The 22,031-nt window shown below is 36.5% G+C and overlaps 1 protein-coding gene across 1 annotated transcript in view; it reads left to right on the top strand.

The window, feature by feature from the left end:
- The window catches only part of Spice1 (spindle and centriole associated protein 1), a 53,314-nt gene that overhangs the window by 25,811 nt on the left and 5,472 nt on the right, over nt 1–22,031 (top strand). Inside the window, exons 9-18 of the mRNA XM_013028519.1 lie at nt 1,454–1,584; nt 1,790–1,927; nt 2,276–2,538; nt 4,250–4,381; nt 8,564–8,714; nt 10,221–10,442; nt 13,569–14,050; nt 18,046–18,229; nt 20,198–20,300; nt 21,831–21,918. Coding sequence (XP_012883973.1) covers nt 1,454–1,584; nt 1,790–1,927; nt 2,276–2,538; nt 4,250–4,381; nt 8,564–8,714; nt 10,221–10,442; nt 13,569–14,050; nt 18,046–18,229; nt 20,198–20,300; nt 21,831–21,918 — 1,894 coding nt within the window. The remainder of the gene's footprint in view (nt 1–1,453; nt 1,585–1,789; nt 1,928–2,275; nt 2,539–4,249; nt 4,382–8,563; nt 8,715–10,220; nt 10,443–13,568; nt 14,051–18,045; nt 18,230–20,197; nt 20,301–21,830; nt 21,919–22,031) is intronic.

Below are 22,031 nucleotides of genomic sequence, written 5' to 3'. Positions count from 1 at the left end.
AGCCTTGAGCAAAAGAAGCTCAGGGACAGTGTTTAGGCCCTGAGTTCAAGCCCCAGGAGTGGCAAAAAAAAAATAGGAATAACAAATCAAATATAAGACTTTAGAAATGATCCATTCTGTTGAAAAATGCTTTTCTAAGTTTGTGAAATTAGAAAATGAGTTATTTGCTTTCATAATATACTGATATAACAGATCAGTATAATATACTGATATAACAGATCAGTATTCTCATTTTAAAGGAGAAAAATATCAAAAGAAGAAAGCAAAATCAAAATTACAAGAAGAAAACAACTACAACTTTGAAATTAGCAGGGTAAACTCCATTAGATTTTTGGCCTGGGAATAATCTTCTGTAGTCTTGAGTCTTCATTCTCTGGGTAACTAGCTCTCCTCTATTTCTGTGGCTCTTGCTGTGGTGTCTGTGCTTGAACAGCTTGCTTCTACATCTTTAGCTCTGGCCTTGAGATCATCCTTCCTTATTGTTGAAGGATAATCTACATCTGTAGCTAAGTACTTTTATCAGCCTGTTTCTTGTCTGTAGAAAACTAGAAGTCTGGTACCAAATCTTCATCCTGTTTCTGTCTCTTTGAATCTAAACTTGTATTTCTGCTGGCTAAAGATTTTGTGTCTTTTGTGACTCATTGCAATCTACTCTATTAGAAAAGAGAACCTTGATAGATCTTTCCTGGGTAACCCCTTCTTTTTTGTTGGCTTCTGCTGAGGTCATTGAGGAGACCCATGAATCACATGCTTCACCTCCTACTTCAGTGCTAGCCATACTCTTGCCCTTCTCTATAGTGCATGTTCCCCTAATAGAAATTCAATTAACTGTGATGTATTTTGCAATCTAAGTAGACTGAGCATTTCTCCGATTATTAAGCTCAAAGAGACTGATTCATTTTCACATAATTACTTTAAAGAGAAGGAAGGAGGGAACCATGACAAAAAACAGAAAAGGCCAATGCTCCTGCTTGGTGTCCAGATAAATAGGAGCCTGGGAGGCAGATGGAATGATTCTTCTAACACAGAGATAATGGGCTCTTTGCCTGTTTTGGTTATAGTGAAACTATTTTTTCTTTGATTGTAAATTATTAAAAGTTTCTTCAAGCTGGGTTCTGATGGCTCACGCCTGTAATCCTAGCCACTTTGAAGGCACAGATCTGAAGATCACAGTTTGAAGCCAGCAGGAAAGTCTATGAGACACTTATCTCCAGTTAGCCATCAGAAAATTGGAAGTGGCTCAAACTGGCTCAAAGTGGTAGAGCACTAGCCTTGAGCAAAAGATCCCAGGGACAATGCCCAGACTCCAAGTTCAAGCTCCATGATTATCAAAAACTAAATGAATAAACAAACACACAAATAAATTAAAAGCGCCTTCAAATCAATGCAAAAGGACAATTACAGTGATAACACCTGTTAACTCTAATATAGCTTATTGTCACATAATTTACAGGTTTCTCCACCAACTAAAGGAAGAAAATTCTGAGTTTATTAATAAATTGTGGACTGATATTCAGCAGAAATTAGCAACACAGTCACAAGTAACAACTCCTCCAGGATCTCCATCATCAGGGGAACCAAGAGGTTTGTTTGTTACCTCTGCATTATTTCTAGTAATTTGCTTTAATTAGGTTCTTTCTTGAACACTGTAATTTTTAAAGAAATATCTTTTAAATTTTGACATTCTTATGTAGGCTAATTGACTAATATTCTGATGGATCTGTTAGTTGAAATACTGTTTAAAGAAAGTCTGTTTACTCGAGGTATGTTGCAATGTGCTTCCTTTCAGCTGCTCTGAATGCTACTAGTGCCGTCAAGAGAATCCAAAGCAGGCTTCAGCCCGAGGAATCTACTGAGACTGTAGGCTCAAGCATGGTGGTGGGACAGGTGCTGAACTCAAGGAAGCAAAAACAGCTGCTAAATAAAGGTTCCACCCCTTCCTTTATAAAGATGAATTATTAAACATGTGCATTGATATAGCTGCCTTAATCTCTAAAATCTTTTTCCCTACTCCTTACTAATTCAGTTGGATATAATTAGAGTTTACCAAAGCTTGGCTACAAAATCCTTCCTAATCATACATAACTTAGAAAAGAAAGTTATAGTATATTCATTGCAGATAGTATAGACCTCTTAAACTATGCAGATGTTTATGCTAAAATGATGATAACTTCTATAACAACGGTTTATAAATGATGAATAATGATTTTTTCTAGTAATTTTGTAGTTGTTATTTGTACTGATCTTGAAATAAAACTATTTCTGTCATTCGTAGTGAAAAGAAAACCAGATCTGCATACTCCTAAGCAAAAGGAAAACATGTTATCAGCTAGCACAACCTCTGCAGACATACCAGGTAGCAACAGTGCCAGCCTGGATATCCTTAAACACATGATACATGAAGTGGAACATGAAATGGAAGAATATGAGCGGTGGACAGGACGTGAGGTCAAGGGACTGCAGAGTGGTCAGGGTCTCACAGGCTTCACTTTGTCGCTGGTGAGCTCTCTCTGTCGCCTAGTTCGATACCTTAAAGAGGTAAGAGTGGGATGTTATGCAAATCTCTTCAGTAAGAATGTGTATAGTGAGGTTCCTCTTATATAATCTATTGCATCCTCAAAATCAAATTTAAATAACTAAAAAAATCTTTTTGATCACATGCAGTAAAAGTCAATAGTTTCCTGCTACCACCAGTAAATACATGCTTAGATAATGATATTTGTAGGAGCTTTAGCAAATTATAATTAGTAAGGCAAATCTGCTATAAATAGATTTCTATCTTGTGATAACACTAAATACTACTGATTGGCAGTTACAGATTAGCACTATTGCCTATTGCTTTCCCCTTTACTCCCATGTTAGTTCAATTTGGAGAGTGATATTGCCTAAATCTGTAGACTTGGTAGGTATGAAAATTCTTCATGGTTTCTGTATGACTGGTAATTTGTATGTGGTTTAATTGTCTAAGTGGGTAGTGTCTTACTGTTGTGGAAATAATTTATCAAACAAACCAGTTTGTTTCTTTGCATCTAAATAATAATGGTTTTTTTATAATTCTGTAGAGTTAAGGGTTTGTTGGGTATTTTATCTTTAAAAAATTTATTAGCTTATTATGAACTTGAATCTTTTATTTTTTATTTTTTGGTTGGTTGTGGGGCTTGAACTCTGGGCCTGGGCACTGTCTCTGAACTCTTCAACTCGAGGAGAGTTCTACCATTTGAGCCACAGCACCACTGCCATGAATTTGAATCTTAATAAATATCACAAAATGTTTTAGTAAATACTGTTTGAAAATATAATTAGTTACTGATTAAGATGTTTAATAAGATGTTTTGTACTGTCATATTTGTAAAAATCCTCATCCCTTCCACCCTTAAGTCAGTAATCTTAAGGAGTGTACTTCTGGTGCTTGGGAAGTATTACAGGATTGGAAGCTAAACCATTAATGGATGCAATCAACATGATTCAATGTTAATTTTTAAAATTATATTTTAGCAAAATTGGTGCTGTATACCATAGCATGAAATTCAAAGATGGATAGAATGAAAAACCTCATACCTTTCTTGTGGTTCTGGAATCTGAACTCAGTCCTTGTGTTTGCTAGACCGGTACCCTACCACTCAAGCCAGGCCTTCAGCCCTGATCTTTGCTGATTATTTTGGAAATAGTGTCTAGCTTACTTTTCTGTCCAAGATTACTGGCAGAAGCCACTGGCACCTAACAAAAATCTAATTCTTTCCTTTTAATATATATTTTTCTTGTAAAGATACTGTACAGAGGGGTTACAGTTACATGAGCAAGGTAATGAGTCCATTTCCTATCGAGCGTTGTTAACCCCTCCTTCTAATTCTTATCTTTAACTTCCATCCAACCTGTTTTCTTCCTTACAGCTTGCTATCATTACTTGATACCAGTATGTCCTAGAGATGGTCTATGAATATTCAAAAATATGTATATTATGAAAATTTAGTTATTTAATTCTACATACCATTTTGCTTATTACTAAGAAGGAAAGAGGATAAAGCAACACATTAAATTAAGTCTTATAAACATTCTTATAAAAATTTTCAAGTTTCATTGCTATCATATAATGAATGCTTCTTTGTAATTATCTTGTTTTCCAGGTTTGAGTAGAAACCTTTCGTTTTCAATATGTGATGCTATTGGGTGGGAGTTTTTGTTTTGTCAGTCAATCTGTCTTTCTGTCTGTCTGCCTACCTATCTACCTATGTATGTAATTATTTTTTAGAGTGAGCTTCAATTACGTAAAGAAGTAGAGACAAGGCAGCAACTAGAACAGATATTAGGAGATCATCGAGAGCTCATTGATGCTCTGACTGCTGAAATTCTTCTTCTTAGAGAAGAAAATTCTACCACACAGGTACTTAGATGCTCTTCCAAATTTTTCCATGTTTGACTTTATAAAGGATCTTTACACATGTATAGGATTCTCATTGAGTTGCCTTTGTTTCTATGTTGATGTGATTACTTAACAACCTCATTATCATCATCATCAGTGTAGGTGTTTTTGAACATTTACATCAGAAGTACTATAGTAAAAGCTATGAATAGTTTATAGGATAAGAAGTATACTATGTAGTGGAAAAGATAGATCTATATCTAAATAATAACTTCCAATATCATGGTAGTTTCTTCAAAGTATGAGCATTAAGGTCAGTTTTCAATTTAGCCTTCCTTCAGTTACATCAGATGCTATTTGTAGTTTGCGTACAGTATCTTTATTTGCTTTACCACTAGACTGATTACTCATTTATTTTTTATGGTTCTTGGGACTGAACCCAGGGCCACACAAAATTTAAGAAAAACAACTGTACCCTGAGCCAAACCACCAGCCTCTAACTGCTGTTTTGAAAAAATAATACTTAGACAATAGCTCTTCTTGATAATCTAAGGCTTTCATGTTCTTTAATGGCCGGACGCCAGTGGCTCACGCCTATAATCCTAGCTATTGAGGAAGCTGAGATCTGAGGATCACGGTTCAAAGCCAGCCCAGGCAGAAAAGTCTGTGAGACTCTTCTTTCCAATTAACCACCAGAAAACCGGAAGTGGTGCTGTGGCTCAAGTGGTAGAGCACTAGCCTTTAGCTGAAGAGCTCAGGGATAGCACCCAAGCCCAGAGTTCAAGCCCCATGACTAACCAAAAAAAAAAAAAATTCTTTTATGTACATTTGATATGTTTTTGGATAATGCTATCATTACTTTTACTAATTATGTTATACTCATTACTGAGAATTTGTGCTGTGTGACTGCAGATAAAGTTTTATTTATCTTTTTGTTCTTATGGGCCATTACTAATTTATATAAGCCATAAAGACTAGAAGAACTACTAGACAAATTGTGTTGTATGAATGGACATATATAGTCCACATGCCAAGTCTAACACTGTAAAGTGAATAAGTTCATGTTTTTAATATAAAGAGAATTGTGTACCAGTATTGTCATATTAGTCTAGAAAAGTTTCATTATCCTGAGGGAAATTCTATAGTCATGAGAAGCACTGTGTATTTTCGTCTGAAAAATCAATGTCCTTTCTGTCTCAGTGGACTTAGCTAATTTGGATGGTTTATAGAGATAGAATTATATAATATGTCGTCCTCTATGTCTAACTTTTTTCATTTAGCATATAATTTTAAGTTCATACATAGTATATAATATTTCAGTATTTCCTTTCTATGACTTAGTAATATTCCACTTTTCATGTGTATACATTTTATTTATCTGTATCAGTTAATGAATATTTGAGTTATTTCCAAATATTGCTACTGTGAACATTCATGTACATTTTTTTGTTGTTGTTTTTTGTTTTTGCCAGTCCTGGGGCTTGAACTCTGGGCCTGGGCAGGTCCCTGAGCTTCTTTTGCTCAAGGCATTTTTTGTGTATGTGGTACTGAGGAACTGAGACTAGGGCTTCATGCATGTGAGGCAGCCACTCTACCACTAAGCTGCATTCCCTGCCCTCATGTACATTTTTTAAGGAACATGTTTTCAATTCTTCTAGGATGACAGAAAGATTTTTAAAGTATTTAAAAGATTCAACAAATCTTTAATATCTTTGTGTATGTGTGTACATGTACACGCGTGCTTGTGCCAGTTCCAGTACTGGGACCTGAACTCAGAGCATTTTACTCTTGCTTGGCTTTTTTAGTGCAGTGCTGGCACTGTACCACTTGAGCCATACCTCTACTTCCTCAACAAATCTTTTTTTTCTGGTCCTGGGTCTTGAACTCAGGGCCTGGGCATGGTCCCTGAGCCTCTTTGTGCTCAAAGCTTGAGCCACAGTACCATTTCTGGCTTTTTCTGAATATTTTATTGGAGATAAGAGTCTCATAGACTTTTCTTCCTGTACTGGCTTTGAACTGTTTTCCTGATCTCAGCCTCCTATGTAGCTAGGATTATAGGAGTGAGCCACTGGTGCCTAGCTCCTGAACAAATCTTTTTTGAGCACCTTCTTTGAGCATAGCCTTGTTCTAAATGTAGGAAATAGTAATGAACAAATATAGAAATCTTTGCCCTATGGATATTACATTGTAAATAAATTCTAAAAATAAAAAAGTGAAGTGTATGGTAAATTAAGCAGCAATATGTACTTTGAAGAAAAATAAAGCAAATCACAGACATAAGAAATAGCTACAGTGGGTTGGATACAGTTTTGAATGAGATGGGTTGCACCAGTCTGAGAGGATGACATTTGAACATAGGTTTAGAAGGGTTGAGGCAATGAACAGATAGCTGAGGGAACAGCAGTCTAGAGAAAAAGTAGACCAGAGATCTTGAGGAAATTAACTATGAGCTCAAAGTTGCCAAGCATCAATGTGGTGGGAGTAGTGTGAGAAGGAGGGAACAGTTGGAGACAAGGTCAGTACACATAGATCAGACACTGTTGTCCTTCATTTTGTCAAAATGTTCTTAGTGTCTCATGATACTCCAAGGCCAAAAGAAATACCAGTGGTTTCATTTACTAAGTTGTTCAGTCCAAACAACTGTGGAATATGTATGCCTTTTAAACATTGCACAACTTTCAAAACCTAGAGTCTTATTGGGCACTATTACTCTTATTTCCTGTTCTACATTGCTTTTCATCCAGAACTTTTTTTTTAACATAGCAACTGCTAAAAACCCAGCCGATTTGATATTATCAAAAGGAATGTAATATAATCTTCATACTGAAACTGTGAGCCATGGCCTGCTAATAGTTCCCTATTATCTGATAGTATTGAACTTCTCTGAGTCTCTTGAAAATTTTGTGCCTTGAGTGCCTTGAGTTCTTCAGCATTAAGGTTTGGCTAGAAAAGGTGGCCAAACACTGGAGCAGAGCATTAAATAGATAAGATTGTTGTAGTAACTTAGGTGGGACCTTGAAGCTTGCTCTAAATTAGAAGCAGGAAAAATTGAATAAAGTCTCAATGTATTCAGAAGGCCAACCAAACGCATTGACTATGGAGGAAAGGAAAAGAAAGGAGAGGAAAATGGCTAATAAGCCTGATTTCAAAATTTTAGACTAAACAAAAAAATAAACTTGGTGTTTATGAGGTAGAACATATCTTAGGAGATTTTGGTTTGAAAAGATTGTGGGAGATTTTGGTTTTGTATATCTTAGATTGAGACATCTATGAAAACATATATGAAATATATATATGCTTAGACTAGTTATTGTCAGCAATTCTTATGCAATTTATACAGTTCTCCCTTCTTTCCTTTTTCCTGCCATCTTCTCTGCTTCTAAAAACCATCTGTTATACCAATAGTTAACTTAAGACTTGAATTATATGGTGGTAATCAAACCTGTTGCTTTCAGATGACCTACTTACATCTACAGTGTTGAAAAGATCTGGGTAATTCAGTTGACTTTTAAATGTAAGAATGGGATTCCAAATGTAAATCAGTTGTGAAATCTTCTGTGAATGAGTTTTTAAATAAAAGAAAATCTTATGTAACATTAAAATTTGAGATATATACATTTATATATGAGAAATATATACACATATATAAATACAGTTACCATATACATGTAAAACACAAAGTTGTAGTTATGTTGTATATAGGACTTTGCTTTTATTTTTTCTTTAGTATTGTTTCATAAACATTACTGTAAATCTGTATAGCATTCGTGTTTAGTTTAGCTTAATGTCTGAGGATTAGTCTATTGTTTCCTCTACCTGATATATCTGTTTCTTGGGGTAGCTTAAACGTCAGTTGAAATGATCTCTATGAAGAGGTTTTGTAAATTGGAAATGATAAAAAAGGTCCTTTGTTGTTTTTCTTGTTTTAAATAGGATATTTATTAATTACTTATATTTATTAATTACTATTTAATTATATTTATTTAATTAATTATATTTATTAACTACTAATTAATTATATTTATTAATTACTAATATTTATTAATTACTCATTTACTTAACCATCTCTCTGTTTTATGATTGTTAGAGTTTTTCTAATTGTGAATAGAGTTATTTAGAATTTGAATGGAAGTCTCAAATTTGTTTTCTATGTGATGCCTTAGTGTTCATTATGCTAACAGTGTTATTTCTTTTCCTCTTTAGGCAAGACTTCAGCAGTACATGGTCACAACAGATGAGCAGCTTATATCACTCACACATGCCATTAAGAATTGTCCTGTGATTAATAACTCTAGACAAGAAAGTCAAGTAACAGAAAGAGGAGCCACGAGTAGAATGATTATAGAAAATTCAGGTAGGCTGTCATTAAACTACTCAGCAGCCTTAGAGTAGCAACAGGCAAGCAAACTCAACCTGTAGCTCCTAAACTTAAATCGAGTTATTAGCTGTTTATGTACATACTGTAGTATCACTTACACAAGAGTCATTACTTTTGTAGCTGGTAGTTATTTAATGCTTTCTCCATATCACATGATTTTTAAGTCTTATATGTACTCATCATAATAGTCATGTAAGGTAGGAATTATTGTTGCTCCAATTTTTCAGATAAAGAAAATGAGGCTTAGAAAGAGATGGTAACTTCCCGGTTACAGAGGTAGACTGTAGAAAAAGTTGATACCTAGGTCAGGACTTGGGTGTACCAGATGAATCATGATGCCCCAGAGTCAGGATGAGAGAGATAGCATTAGAAAAAACAAACAATCCTGAGTTTTAGAAATTCATAATTTTTATTCAGATATGGTAAGGTTTTGAAATCTTTTCTTTTGTGTTCCTTCATGTGCAATGGACTGAATAGGACATTTGAACCTTTTCACTTTTTTTGTGTGTGCTGGTCTTGGGACTTGAACTCAGGGCTTGGACATTGTCCCTGAGTTTTTGTACTCAAGGCTAGCTCTGTACTACTTTGAGCCACAGCTCCATTTCTGGCTTTCTGGTAGTTAATTGGAGATAAGAATCTCATAGACTGGAATGGAACTGAGATTCTCAGATCTCAGCCTCCTCGATAGCCAGGATTACAGGCGTGAACCACCATTATCCAGCTACTTTTTCACTTCTAAGTAATTTTTTTGATAATTGTGTATAAAGTCTTTTATGTATTTAGGATTGATAGGATTGATTATAAAAAAATGGCAGATCCAAATTCAGTTTGCATAAGGTATTTGTATTAATGAGTACAGATCTCTGCCTGCTGGTTGAGTCTTACTATTAATATCTAGTGAAGGAGTACATGCTTTATCATCATCTGAGTTAAGCTTCATTACTGAAAGCTTTTAGCTATCCAAAAGTGAGAAAGGCTGGAAGTAAAGTTCTGCTAATTCTTTTCATTGCCTATGGGAAAAGAAAGATTTGTATAAGTGAAACCAGGTTAGTATCTTTCTGAGTCTCAGCTCTTGGATCTCTTAAAGGAATATGGATTGTGACTGTAGTTTGACAGGGCATGGACTTGTAAAAATTCCACAGTTTTTAATGAGCCTTGGTTATGGCAGTCAGTATGTAAATATGGTCTATTTTTTTTGCCATTTTGTTACTTGTTATAACTATTAGAAAGCTATCAGGGCAAATAATGCAAAACTAAAATGGCAATTAATTTTAGGAGTTCTTTCTTTGTGACCTCTGTGCTTTTCTGAAACATATCAACTTATTCCCAGCACTCACCCATTCCTGCTTGTGAATTACTGGTAAAGGAAGATACAGCCCAGAAAGTGCATTTTTACCCAAATACATTGAAGAATAACTATCTGAAATGTACTCACAGTTCTTTTTAGTTCCTTATATACTAATACCCTCTTATCTTCTTCAGAGTGTCCTGTCAGTGCCAGTGCCTCTGTGCCATTGATGTTCAGAGTAGAAGAAGGAGCTGAGCTACCACAGGAAGAGTTACCTGTTAAACTGTCTCAAGTCCCAAATGCCCCAGGTAGTATGAACATGGCCAATAATTTGCCAACCCATATTTATGAGCCAGCTGTGTTGTTAACACCACCCAGGCAGAAGACCAGCTCAGAATTCTCTCCTCTGCAGGATGGTAAGCAGGATTTTTCTACAGTTGTGTGGAAGTTTTTTTCAAGCTTCATTTATGTATTGTATTTTGCTGAGTTACCTGAAAAACAACTGAAAAAGATATTGCTTACTATACACAGTCTTTCAGCTGAAGGAAGAATTTTCAGGATGCTTTTCTTTGTGAGTCAGTTTTTTTTTTAAATACTTATTTTTTATTGTGAAAATACTGTACAGAGGGGTTACAATTACATGGGCAAGAAAATGAGTACATTTCTTATCAAGCATTGTAGCCTCCTCCTTTGTTTCCTCTCCCCATCCCTTCCCATCCTCCCCCCTCAATCCTTCCCGCTCCCCCCCACCAAAGTTGTAAAGTTGGTTTTCGACATAATGACTTGTACATCTCATTGTTGCAATGGGTCCACCTGTATCCCAATTTAAACGATTTGTTTTTTCCCTTCCCCTCCACAAATTATACCGACATCAAATACAGTGAAAGCAGGAGTTATACTGTGGGGGGAGGGACATACAAAGCAACAAAGAAATCATCTTATAAATGTGTTAGAAACAATCGCATGAAAGAAAAAAAATTGAGTACATATCTTAGGGTTCATTTCCCTATGTGAATCAGTTTTTTATTGCTATGGCAAAATACCTGACAACTACAAGTAAATGAGGTTATTTTTTTTTTCTCATTGAGTAGAAGTCGCTGCAATTAGCTGCATTTCTATTTCCTTCATACTACATTTATGGAATATTTTTCTTGTCTGCCTGGCTACTCCATTTTAGTCTGTTTTGGTAGCTTGCCCTCCTTTACTAGATTGCAAATGTTGAGTTGTGTCTTGGTTTCTTGGTTTTCTTGGTTTCTTTCCTCATGCTGTTCTTTTTCTAGATAATCTCATTCTCATAGCTTCCATATTTCCATATGCAAGTGACTTCCAGTTTGATATCTCGGCCTTTTTTGAAATTTCAGTCATCAGTCTGGATAGATACATGTCATAGCTTCCATATTTCCATAAACAAGTGACTTCCAGTTTGATCTCAGCCTTTTTTGAAATTTCAGTCTTCTATCTGGATGGATACATAGGTGAATCATGAAGTGTCTTACATTTAGCATGCTTAAAATTGAAGTTTGACAATTCTCTTTTCCCAAATCCTTTTCTTGTCCCTATCCACTCAAGATACATAACTTGTTGATCTTTATTTCTCCAAATCTTCAGTTCTAGTTCATGACTCTCATTTTTATTGCCAATATATTCCCCAGATTTATTGTATCTCTTTTGTCCATATACTTTTGTCAGAGCTACTGACACTTTCTACTAAACTTTGGCATTTGCTTCCTGGATTCCCTGATTCCTGTTTTTCTTACTCTCCCATTGTTCATAGCATATAAGAAATGTAAATTGATCTGGCTAATGCCTATAATTCTAGCTGTTTACAAGGTTGAGATCTGAAGATGGTGGTTTGAAGCCAGCCTGGAAAGTCTGTGAGATTCTTATCTCCAATTAACCAAAAGTCAGAAGTAGAGCTGACTCAATTGGTAGTATACTAATCTTGAGCAAAAAAACTCAGGAACAATGTTCATGCCCTGAGTTCAAGAAATAAAGAGAGAGGTAGATGGAGAAGAGAGCAGAGAGAAAAATGTGAACTGAGTCATTAAATTTTCATTGCACTTAAAATATAAAACTTGTAACATGGTCTGAAAAGCTGTGCTAGAATGACAAGTACATATCTCTCCAATCTCCTATATCCCCTTGTTGTTAGCTATAGCTGGACTGCCTCTTTTCTTTGTTCCTCTGTATATTGAGGCTTCACATATGCTGTCTTCTCTGCTTCTGATATCTTTTTTTTTTTGTCAGTCATGAAGCTTGAACTCCGGCCTGGCCTTTGATATCTTTTGCTTTCCTTTCTATTACACATGTAATAATTTAAACTTACTTCTTCAGACAGGATTTCTTTGGCCATTCTAAGTTTATTTTTTTTTACTTAAAAGTTATTTATTGATTGTCCTATTTTTTTTTTTTTTTGGTCAGTCATGGGGTTTGAACTCTGGGCTTGGGCGCTGTCCTGCGCTTTTCAGCTCCAGGCGAGCGCTCTACTGCTTGAGCCACAGCACCACTTCTGGTTTTCTAGTGGTTTATTGGAGATAAGAGTCTCATGGACTTTCCTGCCTGGGCTGGCTTTGAACCTCGATCCTCAGATCTCAGCCTCCTGAGTAGCTATGATTACAGGCGTGAGCCCACCAGTGCCCGGCCAGAGTTTAATCTTTTTTTTTTTTTTTTTGAGTCCAGTCATGGGGCCTGAACTCTGGGCCTGGGCGCTATCCCTCAGCTCTTGAGCTCAAGGTTAGCACTCTACCACTTGAGCCACAGCGCCACTTCCGGCTTTTTTTTCTTTTTGCTTATGTGGTGCTGGGGAATCAAACCCAGGGCCTCATGCATGCAAGGCAAGCGCTCTACCCCTGAGCCACCTTCCCAGCCCTAATCTTTTTTTTTTTTGGTCAGTTGTGGGGCTTGAACTCTGGACTTGGGCGTTGTCCCTGCACTCTTTAGCTCAAGGTCAGCACTCTGCCGCTTGAGCCACAACGCCACTTCTTTTTCTTTTTTTTATTATTATTAAAAAGTTTTTTTATTGTGAAAATACCATACAGAAGGATTACAATTACATGGGCAAGGTAATGAGTACATTTCTTATCAAGCATTGTTGCCTCCTTCTTTGTTTCCCCTTACCATCCCTGCCCTCCTATCCCCCCCCCAAAGTTGTAAAGTTCATTTTTTGACATAATGTCTTATATATCTCATTGTTGCAATGGGTCCACCTGTATCCCTATTTAAACAATTTGTTTAAATTAAGTGCTTACATTCTTTTTCTCATCTCCTGAGAGAGGAGTTAACATAAATCAAAATGTATAAAGTGACTTACCAGGTGGTTTTTCATGAAAATACTGATAAATGCTTTTAGAAATATAAAGTCTTTGTATTTGATTATTAGGGAAGCATTGGCCTCATATTCTCTACTGAAAATAATTTAGAGATTCAAAGCCAAACTCTTCTGTGGAAATGCTTCTCTAGCTACTATGACAGTCAGATGAAATGATTATAGTACCAATTCATTGAAAAATAATATGCTTATCATTTAAAAATTTTGTCTACAGTGTTGAGGAGGACTGTTCAAACTCGTCCAGCTCCACGAATTCCTCCAACTGTAGAAGTAATTGAGAAGGAACAAAATTGGGAAAAGAAAATGTTACCTATTGATATAGACAATCAGAATTCAAATGAAGAGAGTCGTCTCTTCACTCAGAGGTGGAGAGTCTCTCACATGGGAGAAGATTTAGAGAACAAAATTCAGACACCATTTGTTAATCTCTCACAGCCACTGTCAAGTTCCCATCCTACTACTCAACAGTTGAGAAATCCTCCATTCTCAGAAGAGTTCCCTATCCTTGGAGATGGGCAACAATTTCAATCAAATGAGACATTGACACAAAGAAAGGACATAATGGCCCGAATTGCTGAGTTGACACTTCAGAATTCAGCCATCAAGGCACATCTGAATAACATTACTGTGTCTGGGGGAGAACAAGGCGATGGGCTGCGGGAGCTGAACAAGCAGGAAAGTGCTGGGGATGCTGCTGTGAGTACCAGTTCACGATTGACTGGGAATTTAAGCTAAGAGTTGTGTTACTCAGAACCTTCCATTGTTGTGACAAATGCCTGGGGAATAATTTAAAGGGAGGAAAGATTTCTGTTGGCTTGCGTGATCACCTGAGTCTGTTGCTTTGACACTGAGGTAAGGCAGAGCATGTGGCAAAGGCTGTTACCTACCTCATGGTGGCCAAGAAGCAGAGAGAGCAGGTAGCGGAGGGAGGAAAGAGGAGACAGACAGACAGACAAGGGACAATACATCTGTCCTTTTTAATGTACTTTTGCTTCCAAGCTTTTTTACTTCCAAGTTTTTAAAATTGTATTTTGATAATGTCATTGTATTATGATCCATTATGATTATGCCTAACTCCTCAGGATCCAACCCCTTCCCAGAATCTCATCAGTTGGGAACTATACCCCTGGTGGACATTTTATATTCAAGCCATTAATAGGCATCTTTATAGGCTAATCTGGTAATTTAAACCTTCATTGCCATATTTGTGGGGGGAAAAGAGTACCTTAAGTTCCACCCAGAATTGTTGATGATATACCTCCTCATGCAGATCCCAATGATAAGAACACTTCCTTTTGCCCCATTCTGAGTCAGGATAGATCCTGTAAATATCCTATCAAGGGGCAGTACAATGTTTTAGCAGCAAGAAGGAGCTGGATCAGGTACTCCAGAAGTAAAGATTGGGAGGATCACAGTTGTAGCCTGTTTGAGCAAAAAGTTAATGAGACCCATCTCAACCAATAATTGGGGTAGTGGTTAAAGTTTGTCATCCTAGCTAGGAGATTGTAGTAGGAGGCCAGCTTGGGCAAAAATGATGAGAACTTACCTGAAAAATATCTAAAACTAGGGGCTGGGAAGGTGGCTCAGTGGTAGGGTGCTTACCTTGCATACATGAAGCCCTAAGTTCAATTCCTCAGCACCACGTAAGCAGAAAAAGCCAGAAGTGGTGCTGTGGCTCAAGTGGTAGAGTGCTCACCTTAAGCTGAAGAGCTGAGGGACAGCACCCAGGCCAGAGTTCATGGAGACCAAACAAAAAAATAAAAATAAAACAACACAGGGTTGAGTATGGCTCATGTGGTAGAGTCTAGCAAATGGGAGGCTCTGCATTCCAACCCCAGTATCACTGAAAAAAAAGTTAATTTAGAATTTTGGTGACATTAAGGAGAGGTGAAAATAAGGGCCACCTATGTCATCATTGAACTCATAGCAAGTGAAGTCAGTGAGGTACTGAGTTACAGAAAGTAGTACTCAGTAGACACTGGCAGAGGAAGAACCAGGAAGGGGACACTCACCAGTGCACTGAGTAGGACTTAAGTCAAGTTTGATTTTGAAGATTACTTGAAAGTGGTAGCTCTTGATTTTAAGAAGGCAACACAGTTAAGCCTTCAGCTTGCATTCTTTTCTAATTAGTACATGCATCAGCAGTCTACAGAGGGCAATCACACATTGATTTCCTTACCACGGTCTTCTGTTTTAATTCAAAATACAAAATTCATACTGTTTTATTTCTTTTTTATAATAATAGATATAGATTACAAATTAGTAATTTCTACTAGGGAGTGTTTGTTTGCCTTTTCACAAAGGAACATATTTTTAATTAATATTTATTATCTTGAAGTTACCATTCAACAAATCAATATATAAGTACAGTGCATCTTGCTTGATATCACCACCTTCATCATTCTCCCCCATCTCTCCTAACCCATCTCCTCCCCTTAATTTTCTTAGTTGAATATCATGGCTGTATCCTTCCCCCTTTCTTCACTTCTCTACCTCTTCCCTTGACCTCTCCCCATACCTTTCAAGTCCCTGTTTCTTGTTACTCATTTTGTTGGAATGTGAGCTTTTCTAAAGAATGTGGCAGAGGCATATAAAAAAATACCATACTTGCGTTAATATATCTGTGTGCACTTGCATACAGCCCATATGTGTTTATTTATGCATTTATAAATTAGTTCTAATTTCCACATCTGAGAGAGAACATGGGTGCTTTGTCTCTCTTGTCCTGACTTCAACATAATTTTTTCCAGATCTATCCATTCTTTGCAAATGATGTAATATCATTCTTTCTAATGGCTGAATAAAATTCCATTGTATATGTATAGAAAAGGAACATACATATTTAACTAAATGTAATGGTTAGAAATTATGTAAGTACATTTCTCTTGGAAATTTTGAAATTAAACTTAAGTTACATTGCTTGTGTAGCTTTTTTAATTAAATAAAGGTTTTGCTTACTTATTTAGCTCTGTTTCATGTTCCTTTCCACTACTATTCTCAAATCAGATATATTAGGCTAACAGTGTCACAAGGAGTGATTGAGTTCTCAGAATCTTTGGCAAACTTAGATGCATGTTTGAGGACTACAATTACGGAAACATCTGTTTCAAATATTGTAGATCCTTGTTGGTAATCTGTCTACTTCAAGTTCTAGTAGATGTATGGCATTTAGACTAGGAGACTTCTCTTTGTCATGTGATCATTTTTTTTTCAGCTTAGCTGAGGCAAACAGATCAATAGAGAAAAGCTGTGGGCTCAGATTGGGAGAAGATCTTCACTAGCCATACAACAGACAAGGGTCTCATATCTAAAATATACTTGGAACTCAAAAAATTAAATCCCCCAACAACAAATCTTCAAAGAAACAATTGCCCAATAAATAGGTGGGCTAAAGACTTAAAGAGAAACTTCTCTGAAGAAGAAATAAGAATGGTCAGTACACACATAAAGAAATGCTCAACCTCCCTAGCCATAAAAGAAATGCAAATCAAAACAACATTGAGATACCACCTCACCCCAGTTAGAATGGCTATAATCAAGAACTCTAATAACATATGCTGGAGGGGACGTGGACAGATGGGAACCTTACTGCATTGTTGGTGGGAGTGCAAACTTGTTCAACCACTTTGGAAAGTAGTATGGAGGTTCCTCAAAAGACTCCTCCACATAGAGCTCCCCTATGACCCAGCAATCCCACTTTTGGGCATTTACCCAAATGATTACAAACAAGACCACACTAAAGCTACCAGCATGACTATGTTTTATTGCAGCATTATTTACCATAGCTAAGATATGGAACCAACCCAGATGCCCCTCAGTAGATGAATGGATCAAGAAAATGTGGTAAATATACACAATGGAATTCTATGCCTCCATCAGAAAGAATGACATTGCCCCATTTGTTAGAAAATGGAAAGACTTGGAAAAAATTATATTAAGTGAAGTAAGCCAGGCCCAAAGATACATAAGTCCCATGGTTTCCCTTATTTGCAATAACTGTATATGTCTGAGTCAAGCAGAAAAGGTCAGATAAGTTGATGTTAGGGAAATGAACCCTAAGATATGTATTCAAATGTTTTTTCCTTTCATGTGATTGTTTCTAACACATTTATAAGATTATTTCTTTGTTGCTTTGTATGTCTCTCCCCCATGGTATAACCCCTGCTTTCACTGTATTTGATGTTGGTATAATTTGTGGAGGGGAAGGGGAAAAACAAATTGTTTAAATAGGGATACAGATGGACCCATTGCAACAATAAGATGTACAAGTCATTATGTCAAAAACGAACTTACTTTTCCACTTTGGTGGGGCGGGGGAGGAGGAATGGGTGGAGGTTGGGGGGAGGATGGGAAGGGATGGGAAGGGGAAACAAAGGAGGCTTACAATGCTTGATGAGAAATGTACTCATTATCTTGCCCATGTAATTGTAACCCCTCTGTAAAAAAATAATAATAATAAAAACAAAGAAAAGCTGTGGGCTTACATGGCAGTAGTGGTAGGATAATTAGTATCCTTTTATTTTAGTCCTAATTCTTCAATTAAATAATTTGTAAATTCTCATTTGTCTACTGTTCACATGTACATACAGCAAGGGCTATGTACACTAGCTTGCTGGCACTTAGTAGAAGAGTCAAACTTGTGAAGATTTTCAATACTGAATTATGTCCTATTTCTTCCTTGCTTTCCCAAGGCTTGTCCAGTAGCACAATCCCTAGCACCAAGTAGCATGGAGGAACGGATTGCAGAATTGAATCGACAGAGTATGGAGGCTCGAGAGAAACTACTACAATTGATAGAGCAGCAAAAACTTGTTGGTTTGAACCTCTCCTCTTCTCCAGTGTTGCCAGTTCAGGCACCTCTTAGAGCATGGCCTGGTTTGTCAAAGATTTATGATTTATAGAATAAAATAAAATTAAGTGTTTTCACTTTCTTGAATTTCCAAGTTTGCACTGAACCAAAGAAATCTCAAAGCTTATATTTCACTACCTTTAATTTCACACCAAAGGCTACTGGCTTGAATCACAGAATAACTTAAAACAAAAAAAAAGGATTAGAAAGCTGATCTCTTGATTGTTTCTAGCCCATAATGCCAGGTAATCTTTGAGTTAGAGTTCCTAAATTGCACTACATCTAAATAAAGTTTATATTTACCTACATATGCTACAGTTCAGTATAAAATACAAGAATTGAAATTTTACTTTAGAATTTTGTTAGCATCAGATTACAAATTATTGTTCTGTTAAAACCATTTAAACATTTTTCTCATTAATTTAGGAATTAAAAGCTAGAGAAGGTTCTAAGCAATAGGCCAGCAAAAGAAAAATTTGTTGTCTTAGTATTCATAATCACATTCAAAGAGATATTAATGAAATGACAAAGATCTCAAGTTGGTTTTTCAGGGGAAAATTGAATTTATTCCCTTCAGGGATGGAGCTATGTGGGCCTAGAGTAAGAGAAGGTTCTTTTTGTTAAGAATAGAAAAAGCTTTGTATCAGCGATGTATCCTCTTAGGTGTTTTGGAGGGGGTCATTTGTTCTGTGCTGATTAAAATATATTTATTCTCTTTTACTTCTGCCAGTAGTATTGTCATCCCAGCTAGAAGTAGTTTCTTTCTTGAAATTACAGTCCCAGAAAATAGATCTTCATTTAGCAACTTTGACTGTTGTTTTTCTTGGTTGTGTAGTCTAGAGGCAGATTCTAATTAGAATAAATTGGCCAAATATGTATGAACACTACTATGTACATGCTATGTATGATTTTGAACACTCATCATTTGATAGGTATGCAGAAACAAATGAATCAGTATGTGAAATAATATGAGCTAGTTCTTGGTACAATGAAGAAATGTAAAACAGATTATTCTGAAGAGTAATTGTGTGGTTAAATATAGCATCTTTTGTCTCAATTATTTTGTAAGGTTAAAATATTTTTATTTCTGTTATCTCATCCAGAACTTGCATACCCTGAGAGTAGAGTTTATGTTATACCTCTTTGAATGTAAAATGATTTATTTGAATTTCCAAAGCAGATTGTGAATTTCCATCGGCTTTTTCTTCCTACTCCAATGGTTATATCTCTAAGGTATTCTTTTGTTAATCACAGTCTTTACTGACAAAGAACAAAGATGTCATGAAACACACATGCACATGTGCAGGCACGTGTATACAAGCCTCTTTTTGCTGTCTAGAGTACGTTAGTAATTCTAGTAATTAGATATGGTTTCATGACCAGGAAATTACTAATATTAAGCAGTGATTCACTGAAGACTTAGTGAAACTGCCTGGGGTGCATCTAAAGTCTTTCACATGTAAAAAACTAGTGAATCTTTTTTAATGTATTGCCTATATCTGAACTATTGGAAATGTGCATAATTATACTGGCTTTAAGCCACATGAGCTTCAGACAGTTTCCCTCCTCTAATGCTATCTTCAGCAAAAGTATGGTGAAATAGATATAAAAGATTGAAAATTTTACTCTAAATTTTACTGGAATTTCTCTTTTTTTCTCTTCTTTGGAAAAAGCGTAGGTATGCTGTTTTTGACAAAGATCTCAAATCCATTGGGGCTAGCTCTTAATTTTTGTTTTTCTCTCTGGACTTAATATAAACCATTTGTCTGAGATGCTCTCTGAACTGTCATGCTTTTGAATCTATAAGTAACTTAAGTTTCTAGTCTCATTGTTAATTTAAAAAGAAAATCTTGCAAGTGTAATTAGCACGTAATGATTAATGGACAGACACCCATCAAGTTGGTAATATATAATTTCTAATAAGATAGAAACTGGTCAAAATTTTGTTATCTCATTGAAAGATAATGAAACTAATACTTGTTTTTAAATTTTAGAAGGAGGAAAGCGAACAATTGAGGTATCTATTCCAGGAGCAGAAGTTCTAGGAAGCTCAAAGTGCAGTCCTGTCTCTCCTGTCAGTGCGATAAATACAAGAAGGTAAGATACAAGTAGGATACAAACAGTGTGAACATGGTCTGCGGTTTTCTGTGAAAAGAGGGTATTCATATATGACAAGTTTAGCTAGCCTTATTCCTGCAGAGATGTTTATATTGAACGGGAGAATTTGATGATGAGTAAGGAATATGCTTTACATAGAAAGTAATAGGCTGACTACTGAAAACAAAATTGGGCTAACACCTATGTAGAGTACTTATGTATACATTTTTCCTGGGTGGATAAACTGATCAGCAGTGTCTTCCTCCTTATACAATAAGTACAACTGAAGCTCACAAATCTTCAGCTGATTTGCCTAGCTGAGTCACTTTGCTGGTAAGTGGATGGTGTCCCCGGTTCATCTCTATTCTGCATCCTTACTGTTATTGTGCTACTCTAGTTCTTATTTGTCTTTTATTGTGTGTACCTTCTTGCACACTACTGCACAACCATTTTCTCTTTCAAATGTTAAAAACATACCCATAAAAATTTTAAAATACCTGCCTGATACTGTAATGGCAGATCATATCATTAACTATTTCTCAGAACCCACAGAGTGTATTATACAAAGGGTGAACCCTTATATAAACTATGGACTTTTGTTAATATAATGTGCCATTATTGAGTCATCAATCATATCATGTCACATTAAGCTCTTAATAATAGGAGTATGTGTTTGTGGTGGTGATGAAGAAGCTCTAAAACAATAAAATTCTATGAGTTTAAAAAATGTTATGGGGGGCTGGGAAGTTGGCTCAGTGGTAGAGCGCTTGCCTTGCATACCTGAGGCCCTGGGTTCGATTCCTCAGCACCACATAAGAATAAAGCCGGAAGTGGCGCTGTGGCTCAAGTGGTAGAGCACTGGCCTTGAGCTGAAGAGCTGAGGGGCAGCACTCAGGCCCAGAGTTCAGACCCCACGACCGGACACACAAAAAAAAAAATGTTATAGAGGGGCTAGGAAGGTGGCTCAGTGGTAGAGCGTTTGCCTTCATGCATGAGGACCTGGGTTCGATTCCTTAGCACCACATAAGCAAAAAGAAAAAAGCCAGAACTGGTGCTGTGGCTCAAGTGGTAGAGCGCTAGCCTTGAGCTGAAGAGCTGAGGGACAGTGCCCAGGCCCAGAGTTCAGGCCCCACGACCGGACCCCCCCAAAAAAATGTTATAGAGGTTAGAATGTGGCTAGTGGTAGAGTGTTTGCCTAGCCTGCATGAGCTCTAGGTTCGATTCCTTGGTACCACATACACAGAAAAAGCTGGAAGTGGTGCTGTTGCTCAAGTGGTAGAGCACTTGATCACAGAGAAGCTCAGGGACAGTACCCAAGCCTTGAGTTCAAGCCCCAGAACTGGCAAAAAATAAAATAATGAAAAATTTATATGTTGGTGAAATTATATAATGAATAATTTGCCTCATTTGTATCTAAATCAACCAATTCTTTCCAAGTTTTGCCAGCACAGAGAATTGTTCACATTAATTGTGATGGTTGTTTATAATAACAGTTCACTCTCTCACTATCTTTTCATTTCTTATAAACAGGTCTTCAGGAGCTAGTAGTAATTCTTGTTCTCCATTAAATGCCACATCAGGAAGTGGGAAATTCACACCTCTTAATCCAAGAACAAAGGTACAATTATAAATTTCAATTGCTTATCTAGTATATGTATGAGTCAAGCGGAAAAGGTCAGATAATGTGATGTCAGGAAAATGAACCCTTAGATATGTATTTTAATGTTTTTT

This window comes from Dipodomys ordii, unplaced genomic scaffold (genome assembly GCF_000151885.1).
Source record: "Dipodomys ordii isolate 6190 unplaced genomic scaffold, Dord_2.0 Scaffold111, whole genome shotgun sequence".
NCBI classification, from domain to species: domain Eukaryota; kingdom Metazoa; phylum Chordata; class Mammalia; order Rodentia; family Heteromyidae; genus Dipodomys; species Dipodomys ordii.
The sequence above is the reverse complement of the archived record's forward strand: the minus strand, read 5'-3'. Positions and strand labels throughout refer to the sequence as shown.